General features: G+C 40.3%; 6 protein-coding genes across 6 annotated transcripts; 2 read left to right on the forward strand and 4 right to left on the reverse strand.

Moving 5' to 3' along the window:
- Positions 1 to 5,816: 5,816 nt before the first annotated feature.
- On the reverse strand, positions 5,817 to 7,958 carry F5B22DRAFT_191966 (uncharacterized protein). Its single transcript, XM_047969508.1, has 9 exons — positions 7,931 to 7,958; positions 7,375 to 7,876; positions 7,261 to 7,315; positions 7,155 to 7,210; positions 6,881 to 7,011; positions 6,780 to 6,831; positions 6,690 to 6,726; positions 6,072 to 6,546; positions 5,817 to 5,998 (listed from the first exon to the last, which is right to left on the reverse strand). Exons 2-9 carry the CDS (start codon positions 7,507 to 7,509, stop codon positions 5,911 to 5,913), a joined length of 1,029 nt encoding a protein of 342 aa, XP_047830493.1. The 5' UTR covers positions 7,510 to 7,876; positions 7,931 to 7,958; the 3' UTR covers positions 5,817 to 5,910.
- Positions 7,959 to 10,469, reverse strand: F5B22DRAFT_191965 (ALG8 glycosyltransferase family ALG6). The gene is made up of 2 exons (XM_047969507.1): positions 9,956 to 10,469; positions 7,959 to 9,889 (listed from the first exon to the last, which is right to left on the reverse strand). Exons 1-2 carry the CDS (start codon positions 10,185 to 10,187, stop codon positions 8,355 to 8,357), a joined length of 1,767 nt encoding a protein of 588 aa, XP_047830494.1. The 5' UTR covers positions 10,188 to 10,469; the 3' UTR covers positions 7,959 to 8,354.
- On the forward strand, positions 10,313 to 12,402 carry F5B22DRAFT_192090 (pH-response regulator protein palC). Its single transcript, XM_047969509.1, has 2 exons — positions 10,313 to 11,928; positions 11,986 to 12,402. Exons 1-2 carry the CDS (start codon positions 10,753 to 10,755, stop codon positions 12,253 to 12,255), a joined length of 1,446 nt encoding a protein of 481 aa, XP_047830495.1. The 5' UTR covers positions 10,313 to 10,752; the 3' UTR covers positions 12,256 to 12,402.
- Positions 12,403 to 12,876: 474 nt separating this feature from the next.
- F5B22DRAFT_191962 (uncharacterized protein) lies at positions 12,877 to 15,558 on the reverse strand. The gene is made up of 3 exons (XM_047969506.1): positions 15,438 to 15,558; positions 14,466 to 15,304; positions 12,877 to 14,406 (listed from the first exon to the last, which is right to left on the reverse strand). The coding sequence occupies exons 2-3, from the start codon at positions 15,170 to 15,172 to the stop codon at positions 12,954 to 12,956; spliced, it is 2,160 nt and encodes a 719-aa protein (XP_047830496.1). The 5' UTR covers positions 15,173 to 15,304; positions 15,438 to 15,558; the 3' UTR covers positions 12,877 to 12,953.
- A 759-nt stretch (positions 15,559 to 16,317) lies between these two features.
- On the reverse strand, positions 16,318 to 17,848 carry F5B22DRAFT_192129 (fumarylacetoacetate hydrolase). Its single transcript, XM_047969510.1, has 5 exons — positions 17,531 to 17,848; positions 17,225 to 17,464; positions 17,099 to 17,134; positions 16,684 to 17,028; positions 16,318 to 16,627 (listed from the first exon to the last, which is right to left on the reverse strand). Exons 1-5 carry the CDS (start codon positions 17,543 to 17,545, stop codon positions 16,394 to 16,396), a joined length of 870 nt encoding a protein of 289 aa, XP_047830497.1. The 5' UTR covers positions 17,546 to 17,848; the 3' UTR covers positions 16,318 to 16,393.
- F5B22DRAFT_192144 (BOP1NT domain-containing protein) lies at positions 17,564 to 20,923 on the forward strand. The gene is made up of 3 exons (XM_047969511.1): positions 17,564 to 18,575; positions 18,766 to 19,020; positions 19,078 to 20,923. Exons 1-3 carry the CDS (start codon positions 18,153 to 18,155, stop codon positions 20,713 to 20,715), a joined length of 2,316 nt encoding a protein of 771 aa, XP_047830498.1. The 5' UTR covers positions 17,564 to 18,152; the 3' UTR covers positions 20,716 to 20,923.
- Positions 20,924 to 22,191: the final 1,268 nt, after the last annotated feature.

Here is a 22,191-nt window from a genome sequence, read left to right on the forward strand (position 1 = left end):
ATAGGATATATATTTTATTATTAAAAAATATTATAGTTAAAAAAATAATAACGTTAATATTTTTCTTTAAATACTTTTAGTCTTTATTTTAAAGCTTTAAAGCTATACCTTTAACTTTTTAATTTAACCTTATTATTAAAGGGAATACCTTTTATTTATATTTTTATTTTTTAATTAATAATTAAAGCTTTATTTTAAGTATAAAAGGTATATTCGTTAATAATAACCTATTACTTTATATATTTAATATAATAGCTTCCTAAGGTATATTATTTCCTGTTTGATTTATATTATTAAAGTTGCCCTTTATTATAAAATGGTGCTTATTTAACTTAAGCATTTCTTAAAAAGTTATAAGTTTATATTATAAACCTTTAAGGGATCCTTTTTTTTAATCCTTAAATATACCTACCCTTAACTTTTACTTTTCCAAAAGGGTAATAAAGGGTTTAATAAAATTATATAATATTTTTCCCCTATTATTAATAGGAGCATTTATATTTAACTTAAATATTATATCCTTTACTTTTAATTAAATATTCTTAATATTATTAAAGTTTTTAAGCTTTTTTTATAATTTATAAAGGCTTTATATATATTTTAATAACCTTTATTATTAAATATTTCTACTTTTTATTATAATAAAGCTTTTTATTAAATTTTATATCTTTAATAATAATAACCTCCTTTAATTAAAGTATTTATATTTAATATATTTTAATTAACTTATATTTTATTAAATATTTAATATATATTTAAAGTTTAACTTTATAATTATATTTATATTTATTTATATTATAATCCTTTTTTAATAGGTATATTTTATATTTATATATATAAATATTACTTTAATTAAGCTTTAAATTATTTATTAACTTCTTTATTCTTTTAAATATATATTATTAAAAATATTAAATAAATTAATGCTTTAATACCTTATAAGGCATATATAAATTATATATCTTTAAAGGGCTTATATTATATAGCTAGGCTATTGCTTAAGCTACCTTAAGCTATAACTTTTTTAAAAATGTTATTCCGAATAATATTTTTAATACCTTTTTAATTATTTCTTTTTTTACTTTTTTAACTCCTTTAGAACCTTCCTTTTAATAAAGTAGAAAAAGTTTAATATTAATTCCTTTATTTTCTATTTAAATCTTATAGTATATTTTACCTTTTATTATAATTATTACTTTTTTATTATTGCTTTAAAATTTATAAATAGGAAGTTAAAAATAATATATTATTTAATACTTAAACCTATATAGTTTATTAAAAACTTTATTTAATAATTTATTTATAAATAGGTATATTTAAATATAGTTATTAAATTTATCTTTAAATATAAATAATTAGTTTATACTATTATAACCTTTTAAGTAATTAAATAAGTTTTAATTAACTTTTTAAAATAGTTTTATAAAACGCCTTTTTAATATCCTTTTTAAAAATATTTAATAAATATATATTGTTATATAATCTTTATATTTAAGTTTAAATATATTTAATATTTTTATATTTTATACCTTATATATAAGCGTTTAAAGTATATATAGTTTTAAATATTTTAATTTAAAATATTATAACGTTTTTATATCCTTTTATAATTTTAAAGAATTATTTAATAACTTTTATAAATGCTTTCGTTTTTTAGCTTTATTAATATTTATAATTAATTTTATTACATTTATTAGAATTTTTATAGGGAAATTTACTATTAATATTATAAAGGATTTATTTAAATAAATAAAAATAGGTTTATATTTAAAAAATATTAAATTATATTATTTAATTAACTTTATTATAAAGATATTATTTTTAATTTTTTTAAAATATAATATATAGTTTAAATTATAATATTAAATTCCATTATTTTATAAATATACTTTAAAAATAATATTAATATAAAAACCTTTAATAAATGTTACCTTAATAAGCATTAAATTTATAAAATATAACCTATATTTATTATTAAGTATATTTTTAATAATTTTTTTCCTTATATTAAAAATTAAAAACTATATTATTTTTATATTTATTATTTTTTTATCTTTAATTAAAATAAATATATTTAATTTTAATAATTCTTTTTAATTTATTAAATATAATATATTATAATTATTAATAAATATATTATTTAATAATATATATAATATTTAATTAAAGGTTAAATATATTTTTAAATTAAATTTATTTAAAAAGTAGAATAGGTTAATAATTACTTTTATAAAGTAATTTTTATTAATAATTTAACATAAAAGTATAAAGTATAATTTATAAAATATTACACTCTTATTATTATAATTTAAGGAAAAGGAATATATTAATATATAAATTATTATTATTATTTATTTAAAGCTACATTATATAAAAATGCTTTAATGCTTTAAAAGCTTTTTAAAACTATATTACTTTTATTTATACTAATAATAAATACTTTTTTAATCTTATTAATATTAAATAAGTATGCCTTAATACTTTAAATACTTTTTAATAGCGGATTATTAGAATTATATAGAATTAAGGTACTATTTATAACGGAAGTATAGTTCCTTTTCCTTTAGGTTAAGTTTTATTAGGTATACCTTTAATAATAGAAGCATTAAACTAATTATAATATATACGATTTATTTATTAAGAAATTTCTTTTTCCTATTTAATTTTTAATTAAATAAAGTTCCCTTATAAATAACCTTTTATCTATTAATAAAAATAATTCTATATAAATTATTTTAATAAATATATTTATAATATATTTTAATATCCTTAATAATTTATTTATTTAATAGTTTTATTAAATATAGGTTGCTTTTTTTAATAATTATAAATTATAATCTTTTATACTTTTATAGTTTTTATAAATATATTTCTTTAAGGTTTAATATATATAGGTATAAATATCCTTTTTTTTTTTATATATTTTTAAGGACTTTTAAAAGGTATTATTATTTAAATTATTATTTAAAAAAGTTATATTAAATATTATAAAGATTACTATACTTTTATACCTTTATATATTATTTTTATTAATAAAGCCCTTAAATACTTTATTAAAATTATTTAATATTATAATTAATCTTTTTAATATTTTATTTTTAATAACTTTTATTAACTATATATTTATTTATAAAAGCATTATATATTATAAAAATGCTTTTAAAAAGTTTTTTATTATTAAAACTTTTTTAATATTTAAAATATCCTTTATTTTAATATATTAATATATTAAGTTTTATTTTTAATATTATTTTATTATATTAATATTTTTAATATTTACCCTTTTAAATATAATATAATAATTTTATTAAATTATTATTAAAATATTAAACTTTAATAAAGTAATAATATTTTAAAGCATTTTAATAAAGTTTTAAATTTATAGCTTATTATTATTAATAATTATTATATAAATAATTTTAAAGTAATTTTTATTAATTATATAATTAATTTAATTAAAAAATATATTATATTTAATTTTAAAAGTATTTTATTAAATTATTTTTAATAATTATATTATTATAATATTATTATATTATTTTTTAAACTTTTTATTATTAATATTTTTATTTAAAATTAATATTAATTTATTAAAATTATTATATTTTAATCCTTATTTAATTATAGCTTTAATATAAGCTATTTTTTTTTAAATTATAATATTTTCCTTTATAAATTCTTTTATAAGAATTAAAAGTATTTAAAGGTTTAAAAAAATATTAACCTTTTTAAACATTTATAAAAGATTTAAATTTATTATTTTTTAAATATTATATACTTTTATATATATTTAAAAATAAATAAATTAATTAGCTTAATTTTTAATTAAATATAATATAATATATAAATAAATTAAATTTATAATTTTAATAAATATTTATAATTAATAAAATTAAACTAATATTTTTAAATAATATTTTTAAAATTAAATTAAAAGTATTATTTTTATTATTTATTTTATAATAAAATGTATAAAAATTTTTAATTATATAGGCATTCTAGCTAATTCTTAAAGCGTAATGCCCCTGTTAAAAGCGCCCTTATAGGTACGCTTTTGCCGGGGCGTAATATACCCTTATTAAGGGTACACTATACCACTAGTTAGGAGCGCTGCGCCATTAGCGAAAGCGTTACGCCGTTAGTAAAAGCGCCGCGCCATTGGCGAAAGCGCTGCGCCGCTGGTAAAAGCACTATACCGCTCCGTCATAAAAGGCTAATTAAAAAACTTAATATATTATAAGGTATTAATAAAGGCTATAATAAAAATTAATTAATTTATATAAGCATTTTAAAAATAGTAAGCTAAAAGGTAAATTAAAGGAAGACTTATAAGTAATATAAAAAATTAACTATAAAGTAACTTAATTATAAACTTAAACTATTAATAAAATAAATAAATAAAAAGGAAAAAATTAAATAATACTTTAATTAAAAAATAAAGAAAAAAATAAAGCTATATTAAAATAAAATATAATTACTTTATAATAATAAAGTAAAAGCTTAATAGAAAAAGGGTATTATAAAAGTTTTATAAACTTTTAAAGTATAAAGTAACTTTAATAATATAAATATAAATTAAAAAGATAAGATTTAAAGCTTTCCTATATAAAAGGAGGGTTTTAAAGTTTTTAACCCCTCTTTATAAATATATAAAAGGTAAAGAAATTTTATAATATATAATCCTATAATATAAATTATTAAAAAATAAAAGGAAGATTTTAATTAAAAAGCTAATTAAAATATAGCTATAAATTAATAGGAACCTATAAATAATAATAAAAGACTTAATAAAGATAAAGGTAATTATAAAGTAATTATTAAGCATTAAAAGAATTATTATATATAATAAGGCTAAGGGGATTAAGGGGAGTAAAAAAGGGGGAATATAAGGAAAAAAGAACTTAAATAAAAGGGTAAAAAGGGCCCCCTTAAAGGTCCTTAAGGAAAAGGAGAAGGCCTTCCTTTCCTTTTTAAATAATTAAGGAATATAAGGAAAGTAAAAGAGTTTAAGCTTTTTTACTTTCCCTTTTCCTATTATATAATTAAACAATATATATTAACTTATATAGGGCTAAAAAGTAATAAGGTAATAGTTAAAGGTTATATAAGGTTTTTATTTAACTTTTATATAGTTTTACTTATAAATATATAGGTAAAAGGACTACGCTATATAAGCAGTATAATGGGTATATAATAATAATAATAATAAATAATCTTTTAAAAGTTAAATAGGTTAACTTAAGTAATTATATATATATTTTAATAAGTAATTTAAAAAATAATTAATAAGTGGGGTAAATAAATAAATTATTTAATTATTTAATATAAAAGGAGAATTATATAAATAGGAATATAAAATATAGTCTTTTTAACCGCAGGGATAACCTGTTATATATAGACCTAGCTGCTGCTTTATAGGGTGCCTTAAAGGGTGCCCTGAAGGGTTCCCTATCGAACCCATTGGAAGGTTCGAACCTATGACTTATACCCAGATGATTAATACCTTGCAGGTAAATTACCTAATTAGGTATTAGGTAAACAACCTGACTGACAAGCCTATCGGCACATTAGAGCTTTGAGGTACAATGGCTATGAAGTATGTTAATAAGATCATAGACCAAAATTTGAAAGGGTTGTTCAACATGCCCCCCTTTCAGCTTGGCGAGTAATTGGGCAGAGTGAGCAGCCAGTGATCCAGCCTTTAAAGACATAGTGAGTGTCATTTGACTGGGAGCAGGATAAAATTTTATTCCAAAATGATCCTTTACGTCAATGCATTTATATTATTATTATTGTTATTATTATTATTATTATAACTTCCTCACCCATCTCCCAAAAGATTAAAGAGACGACATATTCTGCCTCTGTGGACGTGACCGATTTTATCAAACCCACGTCTAAGTTTGAAAATCAAGAACTTTTCGTAATACGGCACTCATTGGCAGCGGGAAGCTCTACAGGGACCAACGAACCCGGCATCTCGGACCTCTGCTGCTCCCTACGAAACAAGAAGACTAAGTTAGCATAGCCACCCAAATTTCCATAGGATGATTATTGCAGAGAAAACATACGGACAATAGACCAGTGAGGTCTCAGAAGGAACATTATTAATAACCGCGGGAAGGCACAGCCGAAAGGAATTCCGGCGGGGGGTGGTTAAGGCCGAATTCATGCTCCAATGCCCGGAATTCTCAGGGTGTCCGGATACCGGTGACACGAAGTTTGATCCGTTCTGCAGCGGTGGCGGGCTTCTCAGCGCTGAATCACTAATTCCCGATGTATTTATCAGCGGGAGACTGTTTGGGTGGTCTCTGGCCTTTCGCCGTCGCCTCTTTTCTATTCGGCTTTGGCGAATGCAAGTGTATGCAAGGGCGGTGATTAATATCATCAGGGCTAGAGAGCTGATCGCTACGCCTGCGATTTCGCCGACTGATAGGCTGGGCATATCATCATCGGAATCTTGGCTGTCTGTTGGTGGTGACTCTGTTCGGTTCGATTCTGAAGGTAAGGGGTCTCCAGGTTGTAATTCGACAATGCTGGGATTGACTTGAAATCGACCGTCAGTGTTCTGCTCCACAACAAGGTATTATAGGGGCTTTAAAGCAGAAGCAGCGTCTGCACATTACCGAGGGTCCGCAGGTATGCATGGAGAAATAAGAGAAAGGAGGAACCTCTAGGGAAAGACTTACTGAAATAATCCTGCTGGGCTAATGTCCATGTGCTGTTCTCCAAAAATGTTGGAACTTGAAGCTAGTTATTATTTGAATGGGTTGACATACTGGATTGATCACCCCGATCATTCTGTTTGCTTTGCAAGAGCTTGCTAAGGCACTTCAGATGCTATTAGTATCATAGTTATACATGTTAGGAGCCGACATACCAGTAGAAGAACGTGGGCTGGGTATCGTTGACTGTGATGCTGAATGTAGGGTGCGAGCTCGGGGTCACATCAACTACATCGCCGCTCCAAAATCCTGTGGCTTCTGGCATTATATACTCGTAGGGCATACACTTCAATACGTTGATTTAGCAAAATATATTATAACGTAATGACGGGAGACTTCGATGCTTGAACGGACTCAGATCGACTAAGCCAGCTAGGCTATTTTGAAGGCTCCCAAAGTAAACACAGGACAAGGCATGATACTACTCACTGGGAAGCCGAACGCTGAGCGGGCAACTGAATGACCCGTTGACCAAAACTCGAATACTGGGAGCATAGTTAGAAATCCGTCCTTGGATATAGTAGATGCGTCATACTAATTTCGTCTCCCGGCTTTGCCGTGACCGTATTCGGAATAAATGAGAATGAACCCTAATAACATGTCAGCACATATAGTAGGATAGCCTAGATCACCAGAGTAGCATCGCTACCTTTCCAACCGCAATGACGATCTTTGAATTGTTCATTGGTGATCCCGGGGGCACTACCGGACTACCAGTGGTGGATAACGATACAACGACCCCAGACAACCACGTGGCTGTCAACAGAAGTTCTAGAAACGTCATGTTAGGCCAGCGCTAAGATCGAATAATCGGCAATACTGAAGAAAGATACAGTCAAATAGCGCGCTCTTCTGCGGATGGAAGATCAGCGCGGCTGGATACCCTGAACCGACAAGGTAAACTTCCCCTTTTGCAATATGATCGACGACAACGTTGAGGCCTGAGGAGAGTTTCTCTGATAGCACCTTAGGAGTCGTTTCTACTCAGATGTAGCGTAGCATGGTCTGAATCTATCTGTCCTATCTTACACGAAACGACTAGTATTACTGTGGCTGGGTTCAATGTTGTTTGCTTCGCTCTGCGGTCATTTACTACATCCCTACCGTCACAACGGGATAGCTTCTGGTAGGCTAGAAAAGAAAAAGCGTATCTGTTTACGCCCGTAAGAACATGGAAACGGCATGGACGAGGCTCAGAAACTTACCCTGAGCCCGGTGCTTTGGTCCCGAGCTGGCGCTAGCGAAGGACAATCTACAGGGCACAGACATGAATAATCTCATCCCTTCATCCTGTCCTGAAATGGCTAGTTTCTCAATTCTCCCTAATTACCGGGCTACTTGTAACCTAACCCCTTCAAGAAGCAGTTTGTACTGTTTGATGTCGAAGAGTAATCGTCGCAAAGGCTTGTGACATTAATCCCAGATTCAGTGACCTATGAAGTCACAAAGTCTTTTCGATGATTGTGGACTGAGATATGTCTTTACTTCTATAGATAGTGGACATCATCAGGGTTGTTCATAAGATAACTCGACGCAATACATAATGTTTCAATTCTTTGAGGGGTATCAATAATGGTGCATACATAAACTTAAATGTCGTGGTTTCAACCCGGCATGCTGAAGAAATGATTATTTAGTCTTGACCTTGTTCTTGTTGGCCCCTAGCAGGCCACTTTCCTGTATCAATTTCCAAAGGCACCACAGGTAGCAGAGGGAGAACCCAGAGAAACCTACACCAACATTGGCAACAACCCAGAGATCAGGCTTATCAGGAGGTGGGGTGATAGTCTGTTCTGCAATATGCCAAATTGTCATGGCGAGGTAGAAGAGACCATGGGTCAGCAATGTCGCCCATTGAAGCACAGCATTTTGGCCTTTAGGGAAATATGCACTAATAGAAAATGGTGGTAGGCCAAGTAGATACTCCCAAAGAGATGTGAGTACTACAAAGGGAACTTTCAGACCGACCCGTTGAAGCAGTGGGAACATCGTCCACGCTCCGAGAGTATTTGCAAATCCCACCCACGATCTGACCTCTTTGCCTAAGCCTTGCTTGCCAGCAAGGAGAAGTGTCATCGGGAGAAGCGGGAGAAGAACGCTTTTCTCATGGACCTGGTAGCTGAAGAGGAAAAAGCCCCATGCCGTAGAGGCAAGAGCGTAAGGAAGAAGTTCTTTACGAGGCCTTACAAGAAGGATGGCGCAAGGCGGAAAGATTGCTGCTAGAGTCGCCAACAGAGAAGCTCTCTGGAGGAGTTCAGCAGGATAGCCGCGGAGTTTGACAGCCACATTCGCCGCACACCAGAAATTAGCAACCTTATCCTCAAATAATCCTCGAGCGAATGGGAAGATTCGGTGTATCATTTGCACAATCTGTTCAATAACTGGATAATAAGCAGCCGACGTGTCTAGATATTGAGAGAGAAAAGCGAAGATGGGGAGCGGCGCCTGAGCTCCCTCAAGTTCAGGTCGCGAAACAATGCCTCTGCTCGTATCGTAGATGGTACCAAGAACAAATGGAAGGACCAATATGGCAAAAGATGCTACAGTCACAGCAGCAATGCCAAAGAACCGCGCCGAATTGATCCGAGGTGAAATGCAGGTACCCAACAAGAAAGCAAAGACGGCCGGAGCGTAATACAAGGCCATCTGCTTGAAGCCCAGGGCGCCAACGAAAAAGATAGATGCCCACATGTATCGACCAGCCAGCATGCTAGACATACTAGCAACTGCAAAGCCAAGCATCACAGTATTATACTGGAAGTGGATATGGTCGATGAGAATAGTGCTTGGTTGCAAAAGAATAGCGACAAGCGCGAGCGAGGCAGGCCATTGCGCCACGCCAAAAAGCCGGCTATATCTCCGAGTAAAGATGACAACGGCGGGGACATATATTAGATATTCGGAGACAATTACTGTGGCTCTCATGAATATTTTGAGGGTAGGGTCGTCCGAGCCACGGGACGTATAGAGGGCAAACCAGGAAGGATCGATAAATGACCCAATTCGACCGCACAACCAGCTGTGGTAAGCTGTGAGAGGAGGGTAATCGAGTCCCCACCATTGTAAGTCGTGGAAGTACCATTGCGAGATAGGGAGGTGTGTGGTGATTTCCATCCAATGCCTTTGAGCTTCATAGTCGCCGAACATAGGAGGTTTATTCTGACCTGGATCAAAAGCGAATCTGGGTCAGCATGCGACAAAAACAAAGAACGGAAAGGAATTGTACGGACCCGAGTACCCCCATAAGCCGGCAGCCCAGCGGAAGAGGCCCGCGGCCATGAGAATCAAGGGTAGTGTCTCCCATTGAGAAAGGGAAGTCCGAGCGGGCCATAAGAGAGCTTCTAGAGGAAAGCTGGGAGATCGAACGAGGGCTTCGGGCTTGACATTGGCGTCGAAGTGAGCTGTCTTTTTCGCTTTGCGCCGGGGCTTGTGTGGCGACGACATGGCTGAGGCAGTGGCCATAGTCACCGGGAGATCGGGAGGGAAGATTGGAGAGAGAATGACATGAAGTCGACACGGAGAGGTCCTGGTATATGTGGCCTGACCAGAAGGATTGATACGATGTTTGTGCTGATGGTTCTTCGCTGAGTAGAGCAAATCTCAAATAGGTGTAGCAAGTATCGTAATCAATTGGCGGGAACTGATTGGGAGCCCTGTAATGTTGTCATTCCAGGACCCTGGGAGGTAATTTAGCGTATTTTAGTTGCTAAATTAACTACCTAAGCTCGCTAAGTAACTGCAAGGCATTCTCGCAGATGGCATCATGGCCCACATCAGCAGCCAAGGACTCTCTGCTGGGGCCTCTGAAAGAAGCCGGTACTTTCATCCCCACCCAGAACATTGGAGACATGAGGTACCTCGATGGGCTCAGAGCTTGGCATCATTTGGAGATTCCATTCAGAGGAGTAGGTACCAGTAGACGGAGTCTTGATGCATTTGATATCTTGTTTATCCAAGCTTCGATCTCACGACATAGAGATAATACCGAGCATCTCTCTTGATGTAATGCAGTGGAAGCTTATACAAGATGCCTTTCCAATTCACACTACCGACCACATCGGCATTCTCCTTCTCATCAAGCTTCACAAGTGAATCACATCCCTCTCTGCCCCTCAATGCGAGCACACATCGAGGCGTAGTGAGAGATGGACTGAAAAAGTACAAAAGACTTCCACCGTCATCACAAGGCCAACATCTCCCCTCCATTATATCCAATATTAATGCCTACCTAGCCTATGCCTTCGCCATCGATGCTGGCTTGAGTCGTGCATCCTTGCAAGGGGAGGAGATTAGTGTTGTCCTAACATCTACGCCTACAATAGAATGGCGCCCAGCGATATCTGGCAATGCTGTCCCGGGCCGAGAAACACCGCGGATCAGAATCCAATCTCTGGAATATGACATATTCTTTGCACTCTCGACCTTGGGATACGCCTATACCCTGCGAGCTCGTGCCTCGCTTCACCCGCTTTATGTCACTTCAGGCGCTCCAATGAGCCCACAGGACCGTACAACGGCCATAACAACAGCCACGAAACATTTGTTGGACGCGGCCTCGGTGCATGACTACTTGGCTCGGCGTGCCGAAGCCCTCTCTACCGCCTCGCCCTGCCCAGATATCGCGCAGTCTACAGTCCGAGCCATGGCCTCTCTAGCTCTTGCAGAGGCCACGCTGCTAGCCGTCTTGAAGGATGATCCATATCCCGCCGTTGTTGCTCAAGATCGCAATGATAACGATCGCGAATGGATGTATAAGGCTCCCGAGATTCCTAAAGTACGAGCCCACTTATTTGCGCGACTATGCCTTGCGGCCGCCGACCATGCTGCTCAGGCTTCTTCTCTTTGTGAAGCAGTGAAGGGGAAAGGATCATCAAAGCTAAATGATGACTTGCTGCGATACCTAGACGATTTCCGAAAGACAAGCCGTGCAAAGGCATGTCGTTTCTTTGGTATCGATGCTGAGTTATCCGGCCAGACTGGCAATGCGCTTGGCTGGTTAAGATGCGGTTTTCAAGAACTCGGAATCGAACTAAAGGAGGCAAAAAAGGGGCTGAGTCTCAGTCGCATGAAGAAGGATTGGTCTGAAAGGAGGGAGGACAAAAAGATTGAGAGGGGTACGAATTGGGGATCTGAAGCTGGAAAGCTAGAAGAGACCAGAGTAATTGAGATGCTGGAGACCAAATGGACCAAAGTCAATGATACGGTAGGCTTCCCCTTGAAATTATATCCTGTACTGTACATTATAGCTAACTCTTCTCAGATGCTCACGCAGACGATACCGCCAATTACAACGATGTTATCGAGTCTTCCTTCGGGTAGGGATATTCATTCCATTAAACCATACCAAATGCCTGAGCTCTCCAAGCAAACCCTTGAGTCAATGCGCGTCGTCCCAGACCGAGCAGACGATTATGGGGGAGAACAGCTCAGCTCCGATGATGAGGACAGAACGGCGGTTGGAACGCCAGTGGGCGCGTTCCCAGGCACATCCGAGAATTACCGTAGCGAGAGCACCAGGTCCTACTATTAAGAATGTATAGAATGTCGCGATAGATGGACAATATCAGTCCCCACCCAGCCGTGTGGGGATACTATCAAGGCGAGTCGGTCTCCCAGGACGCCAAGCTTTTGTCACTGAAAGAATATATTTCGCCTCGAGCTTATCTAAGTTACTCAGCGGCAAATTTATCAGAAGGTCGTGACGATTGAACTGAAGTTTATGAGACACAGGTATCTTGCCCTTCCCATCGCTGAACTTCCCACAAGGTCCTAATCCAGAGTTGTACTAATATGTCATAGGATGTTTGACAACACGGCATATACATGATTCGAATAAGTATTGCAGTGCGAGAATGGTTTTATCAATTACCACCCCTTATATGTTTCTGGAGCTCTGTCCCCGAGTGGCGGCCCTACTCTGTTTATGTTTTCTCCTCTTGGAAACTTTGGTGTCGCGAGGTTGGAGCCACACATATTCAGCAGGCACCTCATATAGTAGAACGGTGGCTAAGCCGATAAGACTGAAAGAAGCGTTAGTACGGCTTTGATTTCTGCGCATATTAGCTACATACCATAGGAGCGAATATATGAAACCACTCGCAATGTGAACGTATGCAGTGTTCCAGGTCCAGTACTTCTCTCTACCAGTTCATAACATACCATATGTTAGCTAGGTACGTATGCGTGCATATTCAACGTATGCCTGGTGAAGCACAATGGAAAGCATACCTACTCCTTCATCACAATCCAAGCTTCCTGCTCCGCGGGGTCTTCAGGGAACTGATCGCCGACATCCCCAAGCTTCTCAATCTCGCTATTCTCCAGCTCATCAAGCAAGCGGCCGCGCTCCTCAAATACCTCGCGCACCCACCTGAGTTCCGCCGTCTTCCGCTTCGCGACGCCTAACATGACCTCATGCCTACGCGTCTCGAGACGCCTCTCTTTCTCCTCCATGAGCTCTTCACGTATACCCTGCTCCTCCCGCAGCGAATGGCAGTATCCCGCGAGATCATTGTCGCGCCACTTCCTCCATGCCCGGAAATCTCTGTCCATCCTCGTCCGCAACTCCGTCATGGCGGCCTGCATCTTCGTTTCTCCATCTTCTCCGAAGAACTCCCGCAGCTTCGCGGCGTACTGCTCTTCTATATGTCTCTCCTCGATCGCGCGAGCTACATACTCGGCTTTTAGCTCCGTCTCCCGCCGCGCGATCCGCGCGTCGTCTATCGCCCGGCCCGTTTCGCGCTCGAGATCATGGAGGTCCCGCATCCGTCTTCGCACGGCATCGCCCTTGATCGCGAGCTGGTTTTCGCGCTTCTCCTGGTGCTGCTGCACGGCTGTGCGCTGTGTTTCATGCAACTCTGAGATAACTTCCCGCAGCTCCTCGAAGCGCGCCGCAGCCTCCCGTCGTTCGGCCTGAAGTTCCTGGTGTCTCTTGCGCCAGCGCTCCTCGGCGAGTCGACGCTCCTTCTCGCGGAGGATCTGCGCGTTGCGCTCCTCTTCGAGCTCAAATTCCCGGACGAGGCGGAGCGCTTCCTGGATCTCGGCCTCCTCGCGCGCTTCACGGTCTAGCCGCTCCCGTCGGCGCGCCTCCGCTTGGCGCTTGAAGTGCGCGAGGTGCGTCATCGTGCACCCGCACGTCTGCCAGGGCGCGCCGCAGACATAGCAGAACTCTGCGCCACAGCGACAGGTCATATGCTGGCAGCCGTCGGAGTGCTCTACGAAGGCCTGGCACCGGTTGCACCGCTTCCATCCTGCGGCCTCGGCGAGCTCGTTCGTCCGGATCACGTCCTCGTCCTGCGGGCAGGCGTCGCCGGCGTGCTGCGCGTTGCGACAGATAATGCAGGTGTAGTGACCGTCACTGCAGCGCGCCAGGCCCTGTGCGAGAATGACGTACTCGGGCCGGATGAACAAACTGCATTCTGGCTGGCTGCAGTAGATCCTATCGGCCACGGGCTGGTTCCACTCTACCGCGCGCTCCGCGTACTCCTGCCATTGCTGGGGGCTGACATTTGAGTGGACTGTGGTTTCAGAGATGGTGTTCAGGCAGCATTTTGGCGGCCAGTGCTGCTCATTCTGGCAGGCTGAGGCAATGAGGCGGTGGAAGCAAGGTTTGCAGTAGTTGTGGCACGGGGCTCGGACAGTCTCCGAGGATGCAAAGTCATCCAGGCAGGAGACACACTCGCTATAGTATGATAAGTTTACTGCATCGTGCATTTCTTGGCGTTCTCTGCTGGCACTTACACATCAGGTGCTTCGGGCTCTTTCGCTTTGTTGATCAGGTCTGATACGATGCTTCTCTTTACTGAATGTGCTCTATATTCACCCGAGGAATGAGCAGCGCCGGCTGCGCTCGACTCTCCCTTCTCAGAGCCCTGGTTGCGTTTTCGAAATAACTTCATCAGGCCCCGGACTCCAGGCGGCCGTTTCGATAGTTCAGTTGAAAAAGGTCCCGAAGTGCCATCAGTCCTCGAGATGTCCTGGGTCGAGTGTAATGGCCAGTCTAAACTGTTCGTTGGACTTGAGTCTTCATGTTGCTTACCCTCAATACCTTTATCTTTGGGAACAACCGCCTCCTTTTCTTCGTTAGCCGCTTCGTCGTGACTCGGCTTCTCTGTTTCAGCCGCAGCTTTTCTCGCGTCTTCTTCGTCAGCTATCCGAGCTTTTACTCTGTCGATGGACTGTTGAATGATCTGCATGATCATTTCTGAATCAATGTCTCCAAGATACTTTAAGCCTTCTGGAGGCTCATACTTCGTCCAGTCGACCGTGAAAGCCTCAGATGACACCTCTATGGGAGGGCTATTATCGTTGCTGTTTTGTACAATAGCTTTTCCCTTCCCTTTCCACCTAGCGGCTCCATTATCGGTGTCATTATCGTGTTGAGCCCATGCATCCTGTGCAATTGGGCGAATCTCCTTTGCGGAGGAGTCTTGACTAACGATCAGCATGCGGGGAAGTCGGTCGTTGATAGAAGCAACTCTCGCAGGAGTGGCTTTGAACAGGCTTTGCGATAGAGTAAGCTCAAACACCGAGTTTCACGTGCTGCAGCTACCGTTGTGTTTTCTTCCTCCTCTAGATATCTGGCCGATTTCATTTAGTAGTAGAAAAGGTAGAGTGTGGCGTTACCAAAGAGTATAACGTATTAGATAGAACAGCTACCTAAAGCAGAAAAAGGAAATCAACTAGCTGGCTGAGAGTAAAATAGCTGCCTACTTAATTCTTTGATTATAAGTACATTGAGGTTAGGCTTTCAGTATGAACTCATATTGTCAGTACCAGAACAACTAGTAGAGCTCTGCCCTTCAGCCGCAATCACCGAATACCGTATTCATCGAGCTTGGATGCCTTACGCGATGATAGAAATGAATGGCCGTTTCGGCCTAGTGGAGCACGCTTTTATGTGCTTGTACAGAGATTAGGACTAAATCAAGCTTGATAGGTAAGAACGCATGTCAGCTGCTTGGGGCTGAGTCGGACCGGAGCGGTCTTGTGCATCCCTAAGGAGAGCGAAAGAGGCTATGTTGGAAGGCGGAATAACCTGGTTTCTCGCGTCTAGGTGTCTAGGTACTCGAACCTACCATTAAGACTTAGTCTCTCCCAAACATAGTGATTCTAGCTTTGAAAGGGAAAACGGTTGAATAACAAAGAGGGGTCTCAGAGGGTAAGCCTCGGAGGAATTCCCACGTTAGCTCACCGAAGTCTATTCTATACAAAGCACCCGCCACGCAAGGCAGCGCACGTGAAACATACTTACTTAGTGAATGGCCTGTGGCGTCCAACATTTGCCAAGACTCTCAACAACAAGCAAGGATTGTTGAAGCTTGTTACAACTTGGGTTTAGTCATTTACGCTAAGGTGGTCTCAAAACCCCAGATTGGGGATCGGAGATTGTTGTATGATTACTTAATTGTTTACGTCCGCCCGAAGTCAGGATACTACATGCACCAAGTATATAGTCACAATACAAAGATACAGATACGCATGGATTCGCTTAAGAACTACCGATAGAGTACACTAGAAACAGAACGTCAAAATCGCTCGTCTCCTACAAGCCATAGAATAGAGCAGACAATTATGTGGTGCTCCCAAATAACAATGGATTCTTTCCCGGGCAATTTTAGATATCATCACCAGTCCGCCCTCCCGAAACCAAACGGTGTTTAGTAAGTTCATAGCTTGGCACTATCCTTAACAAATTCGACCTTGTTAGTACACACACCGACGCCCTCTAATTCGACCTCGACGACATCACCATCCTTCATCCATAGCTGCGGCTGCCTTCCCATTCCAACACCGGACGGGGTACCGGTCCAAATTAGATCGCCAGGCTGGAGGGTGTGACCCTTGCTGAGAAACGCAATTGTTTGCTTGACATTGAATATCATGTCACCCGTGTTGCTCTCCTATCCGTTTTATTAGCGACGCAAAATATCCGCACCTGATATTCATTCTAGCTTACCTGCACGGTTTTGCCATTCAAACGTGTGCTAATCTTCAACGTGTGAGGGTCTTTGACTATTTTACTGCTGACAATACCAGGACCGTAAGGTGCCCAACCATCAAAACCCTTGCCCATTGACCATTGGCCACCGCCGCGCTGAATTTGCCAGTCGCGGTGAGAGACATCGTTACCAATGGCGTAGCCGAGAACATAGTCTAAAGCTTCAGACTCCGAGACGTCTGTACACGTCTTGCCAATGATGGCGACGAGCTCGCACTCGTAGTCGAGCCCTAGCGACTCCTGAGCCATTAGGGGCACCGGGATGCGATCTGTGGGACCCGCCAATGCTGTAGCTGGCTTGTACTAGGTGGTGCATATATCCTGTTAGCATTCGACCCCGATTGGACTTTGAGTGGATAAGGCTTATACGTACAAACAAAACGGGATACTTGGGAAGTGGAAGGCCGGACTAGTTCAATCGCCAATATCAGTTCTCGAATCTTGACGAAACACCTCTCACGAGGAATCAGTAGCTGGCGCCGGTGTAGTTAGCTGTTACCTCTTTTGCATGCAGAGCGTAGTTAAGGCCGAGGCATCGGACAGTCTTGACGTCTTCAGGAGCCAAGGGCGCTAATAGCAGCCTTACGTCGGCCACGTTCTCTGTAACCTCATGCTTCCCGAAGATGTCGCCAGTGATAACTTTAGCCTTCTTCGTCTGAGCAATATTTGTGACGCCCTTGGGCAATATGGCATCTCCGTAGTATACCTTGCCATCTCTGGCAAGGAAACGGACGAGTCGCTGTGAATTGGTGCCGCGTTAGCTGAGGAGGGATCGGAATTGCGGAATACTACGTAACGATCTTACCGAGAATGCGGGCATTACTTAGTTATGGCAGCTGGTGAGCGAGCACGCACGAGGAAGAAAAAGTAATGGACCTGGAGAGTGATAGCTAAATTACTATAATCCTGACAGGGGTATTAAATGGCGTTGGGTAACAGATGTCCATCGGAGATGTTTAGCCTATCAATCTACACGGTGACACCCAGATAGACCCCGATTTGCCCCACGCGGGAAAGACTTCGGTTGGATTTCCGACCGACCGACCGACCGATCAATGAACCATGACTTGCTCGCGTTCATTTTGGAGCCCATACAGCCGTCTCCGCGTACCTTAAATATTTACGCACCTCGTATTTCCATTTCAGAAGCATCATTTCTTTGTCTCGGAACGGTATTTGGAGCATCGAGAGTGAGTGCCAATGGTCGGTGTCACAGCCCTGGGGGCGCGTCACAAGTGGGTCTAAGCAAAGCGAAGCGGAGACGAGCCGCGACAGTGTGGTCACAAATGGAAGGCGGTCAGCTTTTAGATTGGCAGAAAACCCCAGCTCTGGAGGGAAGATAGAAGATAGTAAAAAAAAAAGTTGCGGACAAGCTCATCAGCGGACCCTTGTAACCTGTAGGTGGCAGCATTGCCAATTCCTACAAAATGGTTTCGGCAAACGCCACTTTGAAGCGCAAAGCTTCAATCATTGAGGCCAATGATGCTGCTGCTGCTACTGCGATACCCACCCAGAACGCCGACCCTGACGACTTCGGCGACGCGATTCTCAACGCCGTGTTCGACGATGACGACGATTCTGAAGACGAGTTCGTCGAAGAAGATGACCAAGACGACGATGAGTCTGATTCTGAGGACGAAATAGCAAGCGAAGACATACCTACCGACGACGAAGGAGTAGAGGACAAGTCGGTTCTCACCGATGGCGCTACCATCGAAGACGAAGATGAAGACGATCGTCCCAACTATAAGATTGAGAAAGACGCAAATGGCGGCGTTCGATACGTATACGACGAGATTGATCCGGTGTATGACTCCGACGATTCTGATGCGCAAGGCCCTATCAATACCGTACGTGTTCCGACGCGCCTGTGACCCCTAGCCCCGTTATGACCTCGATTACCCTGCTATACAAGCACGGCTATCGTGTGGCTTGAAAAAAAAAAAAAAAAAAAAAAAAAAAAAAAAAAAAAAAAAAAAAAAAAAAAAAAAAAAAAAAAAAAACCTCTATTAATCATGTATGCTAACATTGCGCTTCAAGATTGGAAATATTCCCCTCTCCTTCTACGACTCATATCCTCATATTGGCTACAACATCAACGGCAAGAAGATCCTTCGCCCGGCTACAGGAGAAGCACTTGATTCTCTTCTAGACAGCATTGAACTGCCTGAAGGGTGGACTGGCTTGACAGATCCTGAAACGGGCAAACCATTAAATCTCAGCCGTGATGAGTTGGAGCTACTTAGCCGCGTTCAAATGAAACAAGTCCCTGAAGAAGGCTACAACATGTATCCGGTGAGCATAGACGCAATTAGATTATACGAATTGCGTTAACTGACAAAATTGTGACAGGATACCGTAGAATGGTACACCAGCCATGTAGAACAATTTCCGTTATCTGCAGCTCCAGAACCGAAGCGGCGCTTTGTGCCCTCTAAGCATGAGGCTAAGCGTGTGATGAAACTAGTCAAAGCTATTCGAGAAGGCAGGATATTGCCATACAAGCCTCCTGAGGAGAGAGAGAAAGAGCAGGACGAAGAAGAGGAAGTGCACTACGACTTATGGGCGGATGAAACCCCTCGCCCGCCTAATATTATGCATATTCCTGCGCCCAAGCTTGCTCCTCCAGGATACGACCTTTCCTACAACCCTCCACCGGAATACCTCCCAACGAACGCAGAGAGAAAGGCGTGGGAAGAGACGGAACCAGAAGAACGAGAGAAATCATACTTGCCGCAAAAGTACGACTCGCTCAGGCGAACCCCTGCCTATGATCAGTTCGTTAAGGAGCGGTTTGAGAGATGCTTGGATCTGTACCTTGCTCCTCGCGTGCGGAAAAACAGACTCAATATCGATCCTACATCGCTACTACCAAAATTACCTCGTCCTGAGGAGTTGCGGCCGTTCCCTACAGTTGCTTCTATCGAATTCGCTGGTCATGAGGGGAGGGTGAGGTCAGTAGCCATTGATTCATCAGGCCAGTGGTTAGCCTCTGGTGGTGATGATGGTACTGTTAGAGTTTGGGGTCTCTCGGATGGAAGACAACAGTGGCAAGCCAAGCTCAGCAGTGAAGATCCTGTTGATGTTGTTAGGTGGCGCCCTGGCCAGGATGGCTTAATACTATCGGCTGCCGTTGGCGAGGATCTCTACTTGATGATACCATCCACCATAAACCCTGAACTAGAACAAGCCAGTCGAGCCATACTCGATGCCGGGTTTGGATATGCCAACAATGCCAAACAACAGACCACAGCCGCTGGTGCAAGGAAAGACCCTGCCGGCAAATGGTCTCGGCCTGGCGCGCGCTTAGAGGACGAAGGTGTTTTGCTGAAGGCGACCGTCAGATCACCTATCAAAACCATAAATTGGCACCGTAGAGGTGACTTCTTCTGCACGGTGTCACCAATGGGCCAACGTAGCGCTGTGGCTATACACACCCTGAGCAAGCATCTCACACAAATACCCTTCCGGAAACTACCGGGCGGTGCTGCACAGACGGCCTCCTTCCATCCTTCACGACCTCTGTTTTTCGTGGCGACTCAAAGGACAATACGCTGTTATGATCTGCAAAGACAAGAACTTGTTAAGACCATCCAACCGGGTTGTCGCTGGATTTCATCATTTGATATACATCCTGGTGGTGATCATTTAATTGCTGGTTCGTATGACCGTCGCCTACTTTGGCACGATCTTGAGATGTCAGTCCGGCCGTACAAGACGTTACGATTTCATGAACAAGCTATACGATCCGTAAAGTTCCATCCAGGCTCATATCCGCTCTTTGCGGATTGTAGTGACGACGGAACGCTTCAGATCTTCCACAGTAAGGTGGTGAATGACCTTATGGAAGGTCCTACGATAACACCGGTAAAGATGCTTTCGGGCCACCGCGTGGTTAATAGGCTTGGTGTAACGGATGTAGCATGGCATCCCCAGCATCCATGGATTGTGTCAGCTGGTGCAGATGGCATGTGTAGATTGTGGTCGTAGATGAGTTAATATGTATAAAAAATAAAAGAAATGATGCCAACATTCAACATATTCTGTTGTTCTGAAATATCAATTTAGCATGCCCTATCCATATCACGATCCGTGTTTTGCTGGACAAAACAATACACATAGCGTCTCTATCTATCTCTGCCTACTATGTATATACTATATCGCATTAGCCCCTCCTTAGGCCCGAGAATCAAGCAAGGCATGAAATCACCCGGTATCATCCTATGTATGCACTCCCGATCCACCCTGTTACAACGCATATACAAGGAGATCCAACCAGAGGGTCCACATTAGCTGTCAGTCAATTACTCCGGAAATTCAGAGTGTCCTGACCAATCGTCTTGCATGTGATTTGATCTACTTAGTCCTGCTTTTCCCTAAAACTGCTGCAACTGGCTGCTCCATGTAAAAGCCTCAATTTTTTATCGGTGGGCAATTCCTGCCCAACCAGTTTCCCACCTCTAATTCTGCCTTGCCTTTGTCCGTCAGTTTTAGGTATTAGGTGTTAGGCATCTTATTTGCCTCATATCATTCTCTTCTCTTTTCCTGTTTCGTTTAAATTTGGTTGTTTGGTCTTATCGTTGGGTTCTTTGACCTTTTATTACCGCTCCCTTGTCTGTGCCGTCGTCTCCCTACAATTGGGTATCTTCATATAGCGCTTTGCTGTCAAAATTAAGAATTTGAATCCTCTATAACTAATAATCTGCAAAAACAAATTAATTTTAACAGTGTTGGGCTTCTAGGTAAGGGTAATTCATTTCATTCCTCTTGCTAACCTCAGGGGAACTCTTGCTATCTACTAAATTCTTGCATATTCGTGCTGATTGAACTTCGAACAGTTGATAAAATCGTATTACCAAGAAAGACAAAGAACAATCACGCCTCGTCCCTAATTTTTCGCGGTTAAATGAGGTTGAAAAGATTATATGGACACATATCAACGAAACTAGAAGACAGCTGGTCCCTTGTGCAGAATAAACTCTACAGACGATAGGGCTCTACTAAATATACGCTTTCGACACTAGTCTCTGATGATAGACAGAGGCAGAACGAAACGGCCACAAGATACAAAGTACAAGACATGATTCTTACCCAAGATTTATGGCGAGGGTTAATATCTGGTTTCAACAATAATGGAGCGTCAGGGTTTATTGGAACAGGGGCCGATCTTTTCCCTTGAAGAAGTGCTGGGACGAAGAGAGATGAGGAACGAACGAAGTCAACGGTATCAAGGAGAACACACGACTCCGCAGTGCTTCAGGCTTTAAAAGTCCAAAACTAGGCAAGGCGTTGTCAGATCATGGCAACATGTCAGGAGAGATGCCAGAAGATGTTGTTTTTCCGGTCTACCCGTAATTTAAAGGATCGATAAATGCGCTTCCATTCTACGACGACAGTCATCTTCCTAGACACGAGGACGCATGATAAAAACAGCGCATATTTGCCACCCCGTTCGGAGTATCTAGG

Source organism: Xylaria bambusicola (genome assembly GCF_022495145.1).
Source record: "Xylaria bambusicola strain CBS 139988 unplaced genomic scaffold F5B22scaffold_22, whole genome shotgun sequence".
In the NCBI taxonomy this organism is placed as follows: domain Eukaryota; kingdom Fungi; phylum Ascomycota; class Sordariomycetes; order Xylariales; family Xylariaceae; genus Xylaria; species Xylaria bambusicola.

What these genes read in the sequence shown, in the direction of transcription:
- F5B22DRAFT_192129 (XM_047969510.1), bottom strand. An exon ending in ACGCTCTGCATGCAAAAGAG is followed by an intron (nt 17,135 to 17,224) that starts GTAACAGCTAAC and finishes CGATTGAACTAG; the next exon opens with TCCGGCCTTCCACTTCCCAA. An exon ending in TGAATGGCAAAACCGTGCAG is followed by an intron (nt 16,628 to 16,683) that starts GTAAGCTAGAAT and finishes TAAAACGGATAG; the next exon opens with GAGAGCAACACGGGTGACAT.
- F5B22DRAFT_191965 (XM_047969507.1), bottom strand. Translation starts at nt 10,187, where the DNA reads ATGGCCACTGCCTCAGCCATGTCGTCGCCACACAAGCCCCGGCGCAAA. An exon ending in CGGCTTATGGGGGTACTCGG is followed by an intron (nt 9,890 to 9,955) that starts GTCCGTACAATT and finishes CTTTTGATCCAG; the next exon opens with GTCAGAATAAACCTCCTATG.
- F5B22DRAFT_192144 (XM_047969511.1), top strand. Translation starts at nt 18,153, where the DNA reads ATGGTTTCGGCAAACGCCACTTTGAAGCGCAAAGCTTCAATCATTGAG. An exon ending in CGCAAGGCCCTATCAATACC is followed by an intron (nt 18,576 to 18,765) that starts GTACGTGTTCCG and finishes TTGCGCTTCAAG; the next exon opens with ATTGGAAATATTCCCCTCTC. An exon ending in AAGGCTACAACATGTATCCG is followed by an intron (nt 19,021 to 19,077) that starts GTGAGCATAGAC and finishes AAATTGTGACAG; the next exon opens with GATACCGTAGAATGGTACAC.
- F5B22DRAFT_192090 (XM_047969509.1), top strand. Translation starts at nt 10,753, where the DNA reads ATGCCTTTCCAATTCACACTACCGACCACATCGGCATTCTCCTTCTCA. An exon ending in GGACCAAAGTCAATGATACG is followed by an intron (nt 11,929 to 11,985) that starts GTAGGCTTCCCC and finishes AACTCTTCTCAG; the next exon opens with ATGCTCACGCAGACGATACC.
- F5B22DRAFT_191966 (XM_047969508.1), bottom strand. Translation starts at nt 7,509, where the DNA reads ATGACGTTTCTAGAACTTCTGTTGACAGCCACGTGGTTGTCTGGGGTC. An exon ending in GCTCAGCGTTCGGCTTCCCA is followed by an intron (nt 7,012 to 7,154) that starts GTGAGTAGTATC and finishes AACGTATTGAAG; the next exon opens with TGTATGCCCTACGAGTATAT. An exon ending in AGCCCAGCAGGATTATTTCA is followed by an intron (nt 6,547 to 6,689) that starts GTAAGTCTTTCC and finishes GTCGATTTCAAG; the next exon opens with TCAATCCCAGCATTGTCGAA.
- F5B22DRAFT_191962 (XM_047969506.1), bottom strand. Translation starts at nt 15,172, where the DNA reads ATGCTGATCGTTAGTCAAGACTCCTCCGCAAAGGAGATTCGCCCAATT. An exon ending in GAGCCCGAAGCACCTGATGT is followed by an intron (nt 14,407 to 14,465) that starts GTAAGTGCCAGC and finishes ATCATACTATAG; the next exon opens with CGAGTGTGTCTCCTGCCTGG.